We start from the raw sequence: 15,344 nt of genomic DNA, 5'->3' as shown, positions 1-15,344 counted from the left end.
CTTGAGCTCAGGAGTTTGAGGTTGCTGTGAGCTAGGATGACGCCATGGCACTCTAGCCCAGGCAACACAGTGAGACTCTGTCTCAAAAAAAAAGAAAAAAAAAAAAGAATCACAACTTGAATCATGAAAAATGTTTAGAACTGTTGTTTATTTCCAATCATTCCCAATTCTTGATCCCGGAGTGGCTGCATTGTATCAAGGAAGGGGCCCCTCGCTTCATGAAGGAGGGAACTAGCACCCATTTCAGACTTCCCACACTGACGAGTTGGTCCAGCAAGGCCGAGGGAGCTCAGGGGATGCTCTGGACGGGCTGTGCTTCAGTGGCCCCGCTTGGCGGGATGTGCCTGGCTTCTGTAACAGAGCAGTAGGAACTGCTGGCATCACACACCTGATTCCCTCCATGTGTTCCAGGGTTGGAAATGAACTAATCAGAGCTAAGGTTGGAAATAAACTTATTAGATAAGCTCCACAGTTTGGGCCTAAATTGCCCAAACACTGATGCAGAGGCAGCTGACGAAGCAAATGTTCCCTCATACTGCCACGGCGGTAATTAAGTTGCACACAGGAGCCTTTCAACGACGGGGGCTTCTGCTCACCAGCTTCAGAAAGAGAAAACAGATAAGCGAGGAGAACAGCAAGGGGCCTGGCTGCCTCCTCCCAATCCAACTGTGCCTTCTGGATGGCAGCAACCCCCGCCATCCCCACCATCCTGCCTGCTGCCAGCCGCAGGGCAGCCTGCGTGTTGGGAGGTGCCTCACTGCTCACGAGCTGCCGGGGCACGGTAGTGGGCGCCGGCAGCTGATTGGGTCATTTACTGGCCACGGCAGAAAGCTGGTCTCGGATGCGGCCAAGCCCATCTAACATAGTGTCCAGAGTTTCTTTGCTCAGCTCCATGGTGACAGCTGAGATGGAGGGTTTGTCTCCGCATAGACTGGGATCTTCCTGGATCTGTAAAGAGAACACGGCCTGGAAAGTCAAAGCTGCCTCTCTTCCTGTCTCCCTATACGTGAGCTGTGAGCCCTTTCTCAGTTCTGCTGAACCTCTGCAGAGACTCTTTGCTAAGAACTACAGAGAGTACCAGCCCCTGAGTCATTTAGCAACTGGGGAGAGTGAAGCAGATGCCTCAGAGGCCTGCGTCAGTTTCTATTTGCAATGAGTACTTTGGGTGGGCATCAGAGAAGGCCAGGCCAAGGCTCACCCACCTGTCTGACACCCTGTCAACATTCGAGTGAGAAAACATTACGTGTGTTTACATCGGTACTTCAAGAACTGGGCTCCACTGGGTGCAGTAGCTCACGCCTGTAATCCCAGCACTTTGGGAAGCCAAGGTAGGAGGATTGCTTCAGGCCAGGACTTCGAGACCAGCCTGGGCAACAAAGTGAGACCCCATCTCTACAAAAAATTAAAAAAAAAAAAAAAAAAAGAGGCCAGGCATGGTGGCACGCATCTATAGTCCCAACTACTTGGGAGGCTGAGGCTGAGGCTGATCGCTTGAGCCCAGGAGTTCAAAGTTATAGTGAGCTATGATCAGGCCACTACACTCCAGCCTGGGCAAAAGAGCAAGATCCTGTATCTTTAAAAAAAAGAAAAAAAGAGAAGTGGGCTCTGCTGGGTACGTAAGATTCTACTGGGATGCAGAAAAAATATCACAACTTCTAGCTATATTTATTTGTATCTTTAAAAAAAATTAAAAAGTTAAGCTTTAATAATATTTAAAATATTTAGTTGCTAGAAGCACCCTTAATTCTTCATTTTCTTATAGGTGTTGAATTTTTTGGTGTCTGGGTAAGTAGATATAGCATTACATTACCTAGTTTTAACTAAACAAATCCTACAAAATGGATATGTGGCTTAAAAAAACTCATGAAAAGGAACACCAAGGAGGCCAGAGAGCATGAGCAAGAAAATGAGGACCTGGCCGGGCGCGGTGGCTCACGCCTGTAATCCTAGCACTCTGGGAGGCCGAGGTGGGCGGATTGCTCGAGCTCAGCAGTTCAAAACCAGCCTGAGCAAGAGCGAGACCCCATCTCTACTAAAAATACAAAGAAATTAATCGGACAACTAAAAATATATAGAAAAAATTAGCCGGGCATGGTGGCGCATGCCTGTAGTCCCAGCTACTCGGGAGGCTGAGGCAGGAGGATCGCTTGAGCCCAGGAGTTTGAGGTTGCTGTGAGCTAGGCTGACGCGACGGCACTCACGCTAGCCTGGGCAACAAAAGCGAGACTCTGTCAAAAAAAAAAGAAAATGAGGACCTGACACTTCTCCAACTGCTAATGAAGCTGTTGATCAGCCATATCAAACAGTGACATGGTGACAGCCTAATCATATTGGACAAGAAGTTGGTTAAAGTGTACCAGAATTATTAAGCAGGTTACTTGAAATCTGAACATACCCCTGTATTGTTAAAGATAAACTTCTAAGAGTATGTGGTAAGCTTTAGGTATCAGCAAATTATTTTTAAAATATTATGTTTTGCATTTGTCTTATTGTTTTAAAATTTATACTTTTAGTAACATTTTATTATGTCCACAATATGTTAATACATGTACACTTTGTAAATAAACATATGCATGTAAGGGATGCTAATTTTTATTTATTGATTTGTTTTTAATTATTATGGGTACGTAATGGTTATATACCTTTATAGGGTACATATGATGTTTTGATACAGGCATATAATATGAATTAATCAAATCAAGGTAATTGGGGTATCCATCACTTCAGGCATTCATCATTTCTTTGTGTTAGGAACATTCCAATTTTACTCTTCTAGTTATTTTAAAGTATACCCTAACTTACTGTTGATGATAGTCACTTTGTTGTGCTATCAAATATTGTTCATTCTATTTAACTACATTTTTGCACCCATTAACCATCCTCACTTTATGCCACCCCCTCCAATAAATTTTATTCTTTATGGGATTAGAGGTCCCCAAACCTTGCTGCCTGGTATATTAGATGCCCTCCGGGCACCATGTCATGGCTGTACCCTCTTTCTTTCCACTCAGCATGGCAGTGGACATACCTTCATCTGGAGCAGGCAGGTGGGGACTGCCATGCGGCTGATGCTGTCTGAGGAGGTTTTGATATCCACTCTCCAGTCCAGGTCGACCAGGCGTGGCAGAGAGACTGTGGAGGGGACAGCCCAGCTCAGAGCTTATGCCACCCACGTCTACCAAGCCTTTGCCCTATGACAGGCAGCGCTGAGGGCCGCACACATACAATACATTTGATCTACATTAGAGAGATAGATGGGGCCCAAGATCCACAGCAAGTCACGGGCCTCACTCATCGCTCTGTGCCACCTGCACTTAGCACTGATCCCCTGTGGCAGCAGCTCCAGGCTCGTGCCTGAACACCCAGCCCTCGAGATGTCAGGACAGAATGAGAGGTGACACAAGGCAGAGAAGCAGTCATGGCCTGAGGCTTCGGAAACATGTTGCTTTAGCAACGGTGGTAAGAGCGCTTGTTTCAGAGATAAACAGACTGGCTTGAATACAGGTTCTACCACTTGTCTAAACTCTGAGCCTCTCTTTGCTCATCTGGAAAATGGGGATACTCTCGGCCTAGCTCACAGGGATACTGGGAGGATGAAATGAGCTAACACAGACAAACTGCTCCAGCACCGTGGCAGGCTCAGAGTAAGTATAATGACCCTTTATTAGACACATACGTTTATTCAGTCTTTCAAACTGATTTCGATTGCTGTTAATTTATTTTCCCTAATTGAAATACAATTATTTTAAGTACTTTACTTTCTGCTGTGGATATTTCTGTATTTTTTTAAACAACATGCCTATATAATGATGTTTATAATCAGAAAAAAAGTAAAAAGTAGAATTAAAAAGAAACAATGCAACAGGTAGAGTTTGGGTTGGGACTGGATTCACTTTGGTTTCTGTCAAAATCTCTGGTCACCTGGCAGATCTAGAGCTGGGGCTGGGGGAGACGGGTAAGGAGGGAGGGGCAGATTTCTTGGTACTTACTCTGATTTGCTTGGGCTTCAGCTCTCCAAGTAGATCTGTTTAAGAGGGAAAGATGAGGAAAAAATAATGGAAAAGGGATGAGATTGAGTCCTCTAATAATGAGAGAAGCATCTGGACCAGGGTCCTTCCTGTGATCTTCATACCTGTAATCACTTCCTACCTGGAAAGGACTGAAGAAAACTCTCCCTCCAAGAAGCAATCTTTTGTTTATTTGTTTTACAAAGCTTGGTGATGTTAGGCCATAAGTATTGTTAGTTAGTTTTCATAGTTTAGGATAAAAAAGAAGAAAAGGCTTAATGTATCATAATCTTATTGTGCTACTGTTCTCAAGAACAAAACAGACAACAGGTCTGCTTATCCTCTTTGCTGAGTACCTACTACACAGAGTACTGCATTTTCGGCAAAAACACATCCAAACAGACCTGTCTAACGCTACAGCAAATGGAATAAAATGTAGTCATGGATGACAAAGTTCTTAATAAACAATGAAACCTTTGGTGAACAGGCATTACCAGTTATTGCTATTAAAGAGGTCTGTTCAATCCTTCTGCTAACCAACAATATAATTCTGCCAATATTAATAAATTCTGCTTAAATTATATGTGTTTAAAAGAATCTGCCCAGCCAAGAAAATACACAGATGATTCACAAAAGAAACAAAAATGACCAATAAATATATGAAAAATAAATTCAACATCACCAATGTCAAAGATATGTAAATTGAAATGAGGTATCATTTGCCATTAGTGGAGCTGGGAAAAAACTGTAAGAAAGAAATCTCCTCGTATGGGGAGAGGGGCACACTTGTGTCCTACAGGTGGAAAAACAGCCGGTGCAATCTTTCTGATGGCCAACTTGACAACATAAGGCCAAAGGCTTCAATATGTCATTACCTTTAACCCGGGAAGGAAATCATTAAGCATATGACCAGCATTTTCATTATAAATTGTTCACTGAAATAAAAAACTGCCAAAAACCTAATGCCCAACACTAGGAATTTTAGAACATTACACATATTTTCTTGACATAATAGAATACATTTAACTATACAATGATACTGAAGGTAAATATTGACCTGAGATGTCATTATTGCTAATATTGTTAGCTGAAAATGAGCAAGTTATGAAATGGCAGGGTCCCATTTTGTTAAAAAACAAAAACAAAACATCAACATCTCTCTATATGTATAAAGAGAAAAAAACTAACACGTCCTAAAAGGCTTTCCATTAAGGAATTAATACCGCTAACCTCTGGGTGGTAGAGGTCTTTTTGCTTATTTGTGTTTTCTAATTTTTCAACAATGAACATATTACTTCTAGAATAGGAAAAAAAATAATGAAAAATATAAAAGTTAGAAGGAACTCTCAAGAAAAGAGCACTTACATGTGTTCTAGGATGATTTTTGTCAGCAGGTTTTTGAGGTTTTGGTGGAAGTTTTCTGGAAAGAGAGCCAGAACCGCCTCGGCGGAGGACAGGTCATGGAATGCCACCAGCCTGGTGAGGCGGTGCAGAGCCCGGAGCAGCTGCAAGATAGACAGGCCACCCTGTGGCTGCAGGAGAAGCAGAGAGAGGGGGCACGAGACAGGGGCCAGAGGGAGGGCTCTACACCCCCTACCCCAACTGCTGCACACTGCCACGGTCATTCCACTGAGTCAGGTGAATCCAGAGGCCCTTGTGGCAAATGCTGATGCACCACCTGCCTTGGCCCGCCTCTGAGTTCACCTGTGGCTTTAGAAGACAGGTGCAGCTGCCTGACCTAGAAAGCTGTCAGTGCCAGAACTCTCTACTTGTGGGCAAAGCGTTAATATGTTCCTTTTCCTTCTGCATGAGAATCTGACCTTCAGTTCACTTTCTAGTGCAGTTTCCCTGGTAACCTGAGAGCAGCAGAAAGTCAGCTGTGTTACTAGGCAACACTGCATTGGTCGGAAGCCTCTGGACTGAGAGGACTGCATAAACACCGGGGGGCCTGTAGCTTCAGGCTGCCCTGAATATGGCTGCAGGCTCCTTGCGAGAACCTAAAGCTGTGCTTACTCAACTGTGACAAGAGATACTGGCTCCTGTGGAGTGTGGGCTTTGAATCCAGGGTGGTAGGAGTCTCATGTCCTTGCCCCTAAGCTGTCATCTGAGAGGGCAAAGAGAACAGCTTCTGACCGCTGTGTGGACTCCTCCTGTGGAAAAGGAGTGTCTGACCCTGCCCCGCTAAAATGCTGTGTTCCCATCCTATATCCTTCTAAGTGAATCCGTAGCTTAGAAGTATGGCTTATGGTAGTCTTGTAAATAGAATAATACTTAGCTGAACCTCAGAAAACTCTCTGGAGCTAACTGTTTCTCTCCTTTAGGGCTTTCTCTGATACCGCTGGAGGTTGCTTGACTGCAGAGAGACACAACCAATGAGTGAGGGGAAGTTAACCCTCCATCGATGAGGGGTGGGTGTTAGTGGATAAATGCCCCAGCCTCCTTGCCCTCCAGGGGAATAATTCTGACATGTATTCTACTTGGTTTCTTACAGGATCCCAGGATTGAGACCCAGTTTTCCATAGTAGTAACCTCTCCCTAACACACTCTTTTATTGCCTTGCCTCGCTCCCTGCTTGATTGTCCTCACTCCCTCCTTTGTGCTTTCTAGAATCACCTCCCAAATAACCACCCAAGTCCTTGTCTCCAGGTCCACTTTTGGGGGAAGCCAAAGTCAGTCTATAATTTACTTGCATAATCTTGCTTCTGTCTTTTACTTTTCTACCACTGGTTTCAATAAACGAAGCTCCAGATTAAAAAAATAATAACATAGGCCCATTTGGATGAAGAAACTCGTGTTTCAGAAACACATTTTCCTTGGAAAGATAAGGCTGTCACTGCTACATAACCTAATATGGGTCACCTTACTCGTCCTCTTGGCCACCTGCTGAGATCAGGTGCGCTGACAAGGAGACTTTCTGTGGGGCAGAGGGATGTGAGGGAGTGAGGGAGCCTGACGCAGCCCAGCAGTACACTTTCTAATCTTACTCAGGTCTCCACGCTTCTGCCCAAAGATCCCTGAAAAGTCTGCCCCCCACTGTCCAGCAGAAAATTTATCAGCATTGGCACATTACAGGTTGGAAAAGAAAACCACAAAAAGGTTGGCGTTTGTCCACATTGTGTGGGTAATTAAGTCCAAGAAGAAAATGGTCAGGAGCTCTGATCCTGGTACAGTTCTCCCATCCTTGTCTTTCTATCACAGGAAGGGTAGTACAAAGATAGTGGCTTTTAGGTTCACTACCATTAAAACAATCATTCTAAGTTTGCTATTATGTCAACAGATGTTTCAGAGGGAAATTGTCCTCGGACTTGGCAATGACTGAGAAGTCAAGAAGGTAACTAACAAGAGGGCCAGTGGTGAAAGGTCACTTCTGACCATACTTACTTGCTCTGCCTCCTCCTGGGTCACGGACAAGCTGGAACACGTAATATCCAAGAGCTTTTTTGAGCCGAGGGCTGAACTGGAAAAGCTCTCTTGACACAGCTGTCTGACAACATCTTTCGAGGAGGCCTATGAATGAATTCACAGATGGGAAAAAAACTCACTCAGACTCTGAAAATACATGTTTCTGGATAATATTATCTTAAGTCATTGTGTGACACCTTTGAGACTTAAGACATAAAGGTAGATAAAACATTTCTGTTTCTGGGAAGATTGAATAGATGTACTTTTCCCTATTTTTTCTACTAAGTATAATTAAAAATCCTGGACACTATATAGAAAACAAATATAAGTCAACTCTGGAAGGGGGAGAGAAGAAGGAAAATCAGCTAGGGACCTTGTAACCCAAGGAATGACATGACAGTGAGTTCCCTGGCCTTTCCTTTTGGCCTCTTTTTTTTTTTTTAGACAGAGTCTTGCTTTGTTGCCTGGGCTAGAGTGCCGTGATGTCAACCTAGCTCACAGCAACTTTGAACTCCTGGACTCAAGCAATCCTCCTGTCTCAGCCTCCCAAGTAGCTGGGACTACAGGCATGTGCCACCTAATTTTTTTTTTCTATTTTTAGAAGAGACGGGGTCTCACTCTTGCTCAGGCTGGTCTCAAACTCCTGAGCTCAAGCAGTCCTCCCACCTTGGCCTCCCAGAGTGCTAGGATTGCAGGCGCGAGCCATGGCGCCCAGCCCCTTTTGCCTCTTATATCCCAGACCTTGACCTGAATAAGAGGGCAAGCTGGAAATGACAATGGATGCAGAAGAGAAAAGCCCCAAGAAATTCCTGCTCTCTCCAGCCAAAGGACTGAAAAAGGAACAGGCTAGCAAAAGAGAAAACTTTTAGACAATAACTGCTCTACTCCAGCCAAATGTCACAGAAAGAACTGTCGTCCATGCCCCCCTATGTCAACAAAGGCTGTGTGGGAAGCCTAGACTTGAGTGAGAAGCCTTATGAGGATATAATGAGGTACCCCAACACCCTCATTGGGGTGGTATCAGAGAAGGCCAAGTAGGGTGCCTTATCCCCACCAGGTAACAAGCCCCACCATCCCGTGGAACTAGCAGAGAACACTATAGAAACCAAGTGGGGAACCTGGACTTCTACTTCCAACTGGTAGTAATGAGATGGTGGTACCCCTTGCCCTGCCTAAACAGTGTCAGAGAAAGCCAGATAAAGCATAAGATTTAAATAAGATACAGTCTCAGAATATAATATGAAAATATCTAGGTTTCAACAGAAAATTATTCATGGAACCAAGAACCAGAAAGATCTCAAACTGAATGAAAAAAGATAATCAATAGATGTCAACACCAATATCAGAGATGACAAAAAATTTAAAGCAGTCATGATAAAAATGTTTCAACTAGTAATTAATAATATGCTTGAAACAAATTTAAAAAATTGAAAGTCTCAGCCAAGAAATAGATCATACAAAGAAGAACAAAATGAAAACTTTAGATCTGAAAACACAACAACCAAAATAAAAAGCTCAGTAGATGGGCTCAGCACCAAAATAGAAAAGGTAGAGGGGAAGAATCAGTGAATTGAGAGGTCAATAGAAATTATCCACTTTGAATAACAGAGAGAAAATAATGAATAGAGCCTCAGAGACATGGGACGATAACAAAAGATCTAACATTCATATCGTTGGAGTCCTAGAAGGAGATGATAAAAGAAGTCAAGACTGAAAAAGCATTCAAAGAAATAACAGCTGACTACTTTTCAAATTTACTTAGAGACATAATCCTATACATTTTGAGAAACTGAATGAACCCTAAACAAGATAAATCCAAAGAAATCCATACCAAGACATATAATTAAACTTCTGAAAATGAAAGACAAAGGAAAAAACCTTGAGAGCAAAGAGAGAGAAATGATACCTTAATTATAAGAAAAAAAAATAATCAGAATGACGCAGGTTTCGTATCAGAAACCATAGCAAGAAAGAAGTGGCACAATATTTTTCAGGTGCCGAAAGAAAAAAACTGTCAATCTGGAATCCCACACCCAGCAAAAGTATCCTTCAGGAATGAAGAAGAAATCAAGGCATTTTCAGATGAAGGAAAACTTAGAAAATCTGTCACAAGATCTATCCTAAAAGAATAGTTAAAGCTACTTTTCTAAATAGAAAAAACAATAAAAGAAGGAATCTTGGAACATCAGAGTTTTAGCCAGGGTTCTCCAGAGAGACAGAACCAACAGTTACATATGAGAGGGGATTTATTAGGGGGAATTGGCTCACATGATCACAGAGGCAAAGTCCCCGGATAGGCCATCTGAAAGCTGGAGGACCAGAGACGCTGGTAGCATGGCTCAGTTCAAGTCTGGAAGCCTCAGAACCAGGGAAACTGACAGTGCATCCCTCAGTCTAAGGCCAAAAGCCTGAGAGCCCCCAGGAGGCCACTGGTGCACGTCCCATAGTCCAAAAGCCCAAGAACCAGGAATCTGATGTCCAAGGGCAGGAGAAAAGATGTCCTGCACCAGAAGGGAGAAAGGGAGCAGAGAAAGAAGAATCCCCTTTCTTTTACCTGTTTGTCCTAGCCCAGCCCCCAGCCGACTGAATGGTGCCCACCTACATTGAGGGAAGGTTTTCCTATCTCAATCCACTAAGTCACAAGTCAGTTTCTTCTGGAAATACTCTTATAGACACACCCAGAAACAACGCTTCACCAGCCATCTAGGTATCCCTCAATCCAGTCAAGTTGGCACCTAAAATTAACAGTTACAATCAGGAAGAAAGAACAGGGCAAGCAAAATATGGATAAATACAATAGGCTTTCTTTTCTTGAGTTTTCTAAATTATGTAGAAATTTAACAACGTCTATTAAAAATTTTAACTAGTGTGGCTGTAAACATACATAGGGGAAATATTTAAGACAATTATATTATAAATGAGGAAAGATAAAGGGATATAAAGGGAGATAAGCCTTCTATACTTCACCCTGACTGGTAAAATGATAGCACCAATAGACTGTGATAAGTTATGTATATATAAAGTAATATAATTAGAGGAACCACTAAAAAGGCTGCAAAAGGAAATGCATATTAAAACAAATGAAATTCTAAAAAATGTTCAAATTACCCATGGGAAGGCAGGAAAAAGTAAAAAGAAACAAAAACTGAGAACAGAAAACAAAACAAAAAGGTAGACTGAAAGCCTTTAAATAGGAATAATTATATTAAATGTAAATGGTCTAAATATATCAATTAAAAGACAAAAATTGGCAGAGTGGATTAAAAATCTGACTCAAATACTATCTATAAGAAACTTCCTTCAAATATAAGATGTAAGACAGATTGAAAGTAAAAGGATGCCATGTAAAGATGAATGCAGAGATCTATGAGCCAAAGATGCCAAAGTATGCCGAAGATTGCCAAGGATACACCAGCAGATGCTAGGAGAGACATGGAACAGACTGTCCCTCACAGCGCTCAGAAGGAACCAGTCTGGCTCACACCTTGAGTTTGAACTTCTGGCCTCCAAAATTGTAAGACAATTAATTTCTATTGTTTAAACCACTCAGTTTGCGGTACTTTGTCACAGAAGACCTAGCAAACTAATATAGCCCCTATGAAGAGGATGCAATGACAGCTTACAGACTAGAAGAAAATATTTGCAAACCTCATATTCAACAATGGAGTAGTATCTAGAATATACAAGCAATCTCAAAACTCAAGAGTAAAAAAGCAAACACTCCAATTAGAATATGGGCAAAAAACATAGAGACATTTCACTGAAGCAGATATACAGATGGCAGATAAGCATATAAAAAAATGTTCAACATCATTAACCATTAGAGAAATGCAAATTAAAACTACCACGAGATGCCGACACACATCTATCAGAATGGCTCAAATACAATACAGTGGTAACACCAAAAGCTGGTGAGGATGCAGAGAAACTAGATCGCTCATACATAGCTAGTGGAAATGTAAAGTGGTACAGCCACTCTGGAAAACAGTTTGAAGTTTCTTTTAAGAAAAAAACAAAACTAAACTAAACATGCAACTATCAGATGACACAGCAACTGTACTCCAAATCTGTACACAAAAGTTTATAGCACCTTTATTTGTAACAGCAAAAAAACTAGAAACAATCTCGATGTCTTTCAACCAGTCAATGGTTAATAAACTGTGGTACATCCATACCATGGCATACTACTCTGCAATAAAAGGGAAAGAACTATTACTACACACAAGATGGATGAATCTCCAGAAAACTGGGCGAGTGAACAACATCAATCCCAAAAGGTTATATACTGTATTATTCCATTTATATAACATTCTTGAAATGACAAAATTTCAGAAATGAAGAATGCCAGAGGTTAAGGAGGGGGTAGAGGCAGAGTGGAAGTAGGTATGGCTAGAAGAGTAACATAAAGCATCTTTGTGCTGAAGGAAATGTTCTGCATTTTGACTGGATCAATGTTAATTGATTGTGATAACATACTATAGTTTTACAGGATGTTACCATTGAGGGAAACTGGGGAAAGGGTAAATAGGGTAAATGGGATCTTGCTACATTATTTCTTACAACTGCATATGAATCTATAATTATGTCAAAATAAAAAGTTTAGGTATTTTTTTTAAAAAAAGAAAGTACACAGGACAACAGCAATGAAAATGAATGAACTATGGCTACATAACAGTGAGCAATAGAAGCCAAACACACAACTAAAAGTACATGCTGTATTATTCCATTTATGTGAAGCTCCAACCTGGGCAATATTAAATTCTGTTAGAAGCAAAGATAGTGATTGCTGTTGGGAAAGAGAGCTCTAGATTTCCAAGCCCAGATCTGTTAGTTAATTCATGAATTCATTTAACAGCTATTTATTGAGCATATGCAGTGTGCCAGCTGTTGTTGTACTTGTTGGGCACACACTTGTGAACAAAGTATATGCCTTTAGGAATGGAGAAGGTGAATGAACACTGAAGAGGCCATTAAAAAATAAAGCCAGGCATGGCGGCTCATGCCTATAGTCTAGCTAGACAGGAGGTTGAGACAGAAGGATTGCTTGAGTCCAGTAGATCAAGGCTGCAGTGAGCTATGATCATACCGCTGCACTCCAGCCTGGACAAGAGCGAGACCATGTCTCTAAGAAAATAATTAAAAAAAAATTGAAAAACAAAAATAAATAAGTAAATAAGGAGCATGGAGATACATCCCTGTAGTCCCAGCTACTTGAGATGCTGAGGCAGGAGGATCGCTTGAGCCCAACCTGGGCAACATAGCAAGATCCCCTCTCTAAACAAGAAAAAAAAAATTTAAATAAACAAACAAGTAAAATAAAACACAGACTACTACATAGACTGATGATGTCGTGCCATGAATTGGCTAAGGGCAATTAAGTCAACGCTCTTCAACTGGTGTTTACAAAAGAAAAAAAAAAGGGAAGGGAGGAAGAAGGAAAAGGTTCCTCATGGATCTTACATTCTTACGAAAAATAATGACAACAGGCAAATAGACGCAGAATGTCAGCTAGTGACAAATTCTACGAAGGAAAATAAAACTGCTGCTTCTTCTCTAGGGGAAATCAGAAGTTAAATTCTAACCCATCATTTTATTTGAACTTTACAAAGCCCTATGGAGTATGGCCCTTTCAACCTCATTCTGGCCCTTCCACAAGCCAAAGCGCGTACAAAAACCCGGGCCTCAGGGGAACACAACGCACACCTCACTCAGAGGGCTGGGCAGACACGGTGGGAGAGAATTTCTCAACTATGGAGCGCACCGCGGCTGCGGGATGAAATAGGGAATTGGTAAGGCGGATTCAGCAATTACCACTCAAAGCATGAATCCCGAAAACCAGCCCCGTAGTCTAATCTAGCGGGTATTTGTGCAGCGCCTTCATGTCCATTATTTCATTTTTTTTCTCTCACCTTCCTGTCAGGGCGGTGTTGATTTTGTTTCTGCTTTTAAAAAGCTCAGAAAGGTGCAACGATTTGCTCAGGGTCACACAGAAAACTAGTGGAAGAGTTGTAGCTCCAAATCAGTGTCAATTTATTCCCAATTCCTGCTGGGTCCATAGTCTCGGAGACAAAGACTCGTCTGACGCCGTCCCCACCCCTCCAGTTTACCTTCAGCAGACTCTGGAGCGCGGCAAAATGCTCCGCTGTCAGGGCAGCCATCTTTCCGAATCACGTGACCGCAGTTCCGGGAGAGGCGCGGTCACGTGGCCTGGCCGCCACCGCGGGGCATGCCGGGGGCTGTCGTCCTTCAGGGTGGGGGAAGCCATTGGGGATGCGGAGCTGAAGGCGAGGGAGGGGCCAAGTAGGGCGCGGAGGCCAGATGGCTAAACGCTAGGACCGAGGACCTGGGAGGACGCGGGCGGAGAATGGTTTTCAGGGGGACGAAACTAGCTTGACTTGTCTACTTACCAGGTCAGGGAAACTCTGGTTTTCCCTTGACCCATGTGAGTGGGCTGGCTGATTTGGGGAATGCACCTGGGGGCTTGACAGGAGCCTTGGAGGGATTGGTGTACCGTGCTTGGAATTACAATGAAGTTGTGCGTACTGGAATTCTTGGAATTTACACACACACACATCCTGTCTTGAAGAATACAAAATCTCTTTGCACGTATAGTTTCCTTTCTGTCTATGGAGTAGGCAGGAGCTGGTATTATTAGCCTTATCCACATTGGGAAACGGAATCATTCAGGGTTTTTAATCAGCTTTCCTGTAGGCCTAGGGAGATCTGGTTTGAAGAACAGGTAAGGAAGTGTTTGGGAGAGGAGCTAGGAAGAAGATCGAATGAAAGCTATTACCCCGCTAGGTTCTCATTACACCCATGACAGGGGTGAAATGTGGGAGGCTGTTGATGGAAATGATTTAATTCATGTATTCGACAAGGTAATTATAATGAATGTAACACGTGGGTTTGAAAGGGCAATACTGGACTCTGATTTGCCCACTGCTGAGACGTTCTATGTCAAAATAGACTGAAATTGTAAAGTCCTATAATTTAGTCTTTAAGGAAGCATTTTCACCCCCTGCTGTTCACCCCCCAGCCCCACCCAGCATCGGACATTTCCCTCCTCCACCCAATCGGGTATTTGGTTGGCTCTTTGCTGTCCACCCCACCCTCCCCCTCTTCCTAAGCAAATTCTGGCTTCAAAAATGGGTTCTGACAAATTCAAACTTAAGAAAGAATATCTAATGTGAAATTCCAGAAATTGATAAGCTGCTAAGGACATATGCTCCTCTGCCTCCTACTCCCCGCCTCCTCCTTTCCCCACATTTTCTGTGGGGATGTTGTCAAGGCCCAGGAAAACAAAAGTCAGGTTGTCTAAGGATGAACCCATATCTGGTCTAGAAGATTTTAGAACCATATTGTCACGGAGTCCTGATTCCAGCTCTTTTCCTGGCCACTCCATCTTTTCCAAGAACCACATAGCCTGATTCTTGTTTTTTGGCATAACTTACTGTAAGCTCTGGGTTTAATTCCTGCCTGTATACATAGAGTTGGGCCCAATGCCTTGGGTGAAATGAACGTTTGTTAAATAAACAACCACCCCAAAAAAGGTGGCTAGACTAAGATTAATTTCTGTGACTTTTCTGAGAGGATATTGCCTTGTTATTTGTAGGACTGTGGCTTCTTGTCTTACTTTAGAAAGATGGGGAGTGTGGTCACCAGCCTCCAAGATGGCCCTCAATGATCCCTGCCTTCTGGTATTCACACCCTAGTGTATACCCCTCCCACCTTGTACCAGATTGGTCTGTGTAATCAATAGCAGATGGCAGAAGTGATGGTATATCTCTTCTGAGACTAGGTTATAAAAGACTGCACCAAAAAAAAAAAAAAAAAAAGAAATGCCTGTCTCCTGTCTTGGGTGCTTTCTTGCTTGCCTTCTCTCTTTCATTTGAATCTCTTGCTCTGGGGAAAGCAAGCCGCTATGTTGTCAGCAGT

At 42.6% G+C, this 15,344-nt stretch overlaps 1 protein-coding gene across 3 annotated transcripts; it reads right to left on the bottom strand.

Moving 5' to 3' along the window:
* Nucleotides 1–133: 133 nt before the first annotated feature.
* Nucleotides 134–13,597, bottom strand: COMMD9 (COMM domain containing 9). 3 transcript variants are annotated; one of them, XM_012649651.1, is made up of 7 exons: nucleotides 13,517–13,597; nucleotides 7,389–7,514; nucleotides 5,373–5,512; nucleotides 3,990–4,024; nucleotides 3,029–3,132; nucleotides 766–948; nucleotides 183–599 (listed from the first exon to the last, which is right to left on the bottom strand). In XM_012649651.1, exons 1-6 carry the CDS (start codon nucleotides 13,565–13,567, stop codon nucleotides 808–810), a joined length of 597 nt encoding a protein of 198 aa, XP_012505105.1. In that variant the 5' UTR covers nucleotides 13,568–13,597; the 3' UTR covers nucleotides 183–599; nucleotides 766–807. The 3 variants fall into 3 exon arrangements, with proteins under 3 accessions (XP_012505104.1, XP_012505105.1, XP_012505106.1); XM_012649650.1 differs by having other exon boundaries at nucleotides 134–948; XM_012649652.1 differs by lacking the exons at nucleotides 183–599; nucleotides 3,990–4,024 and having other exon boundaries at nucleotides 812–948; nucleotides 13,517–13,586.
* Between the last annotated feature and the right edge of the window lie 1,747 nt (nucleotides 13,598–15,344).

Source organism: Propithecus coquereli, unplaced genomic scaffold, assembly GCF_000956105.1.
Source record: "Propithecus coquereli isolate 6110/MARCELLA unplaced genomic scaffold, Pcoq_1.0 Scaffold30, whole genome shotgun sequence".
Classification (NCBI taxonomy): Eukaryota; Metazoa; Chordata; class Mammalia; order Primates; family Indriidae; genus Propithecus; species Propithecus coquereli.
Note: the sequence above shows the minus strand (reverse complement) of the source record. Positions and strands in the feature narration are given on the sequence as shown.

What these genes read in the sequence shown, in the direction of transcription:
- COMMD9 (XM_012649650.1), bottom strand. Translation starts at nt 13,567, where the DNA reads ATGGCTGCCCTGACAGCGGAGCATTTTGCCGCGCTCCAGAGTCTGCTG. An exon ending in CCCAGGAGGAGGCAGAGCAA is followed by an intron (nt 5,513 to 7,388) that starts GTAAGTATGGTC and finishes TCTATCTTGCAG; the next exon opens with CTGCTCCGGGCTCTGCACCG. An exon ending in TGAAGCCCAAGCAAATCAGA is followed by an intron (nt 3,133 to 3,989) that starts GTAAGTACCAAG and finishes TCCCCTCCACAG; the next exon opens with TCTCTCTGCCACGCCTGGTC.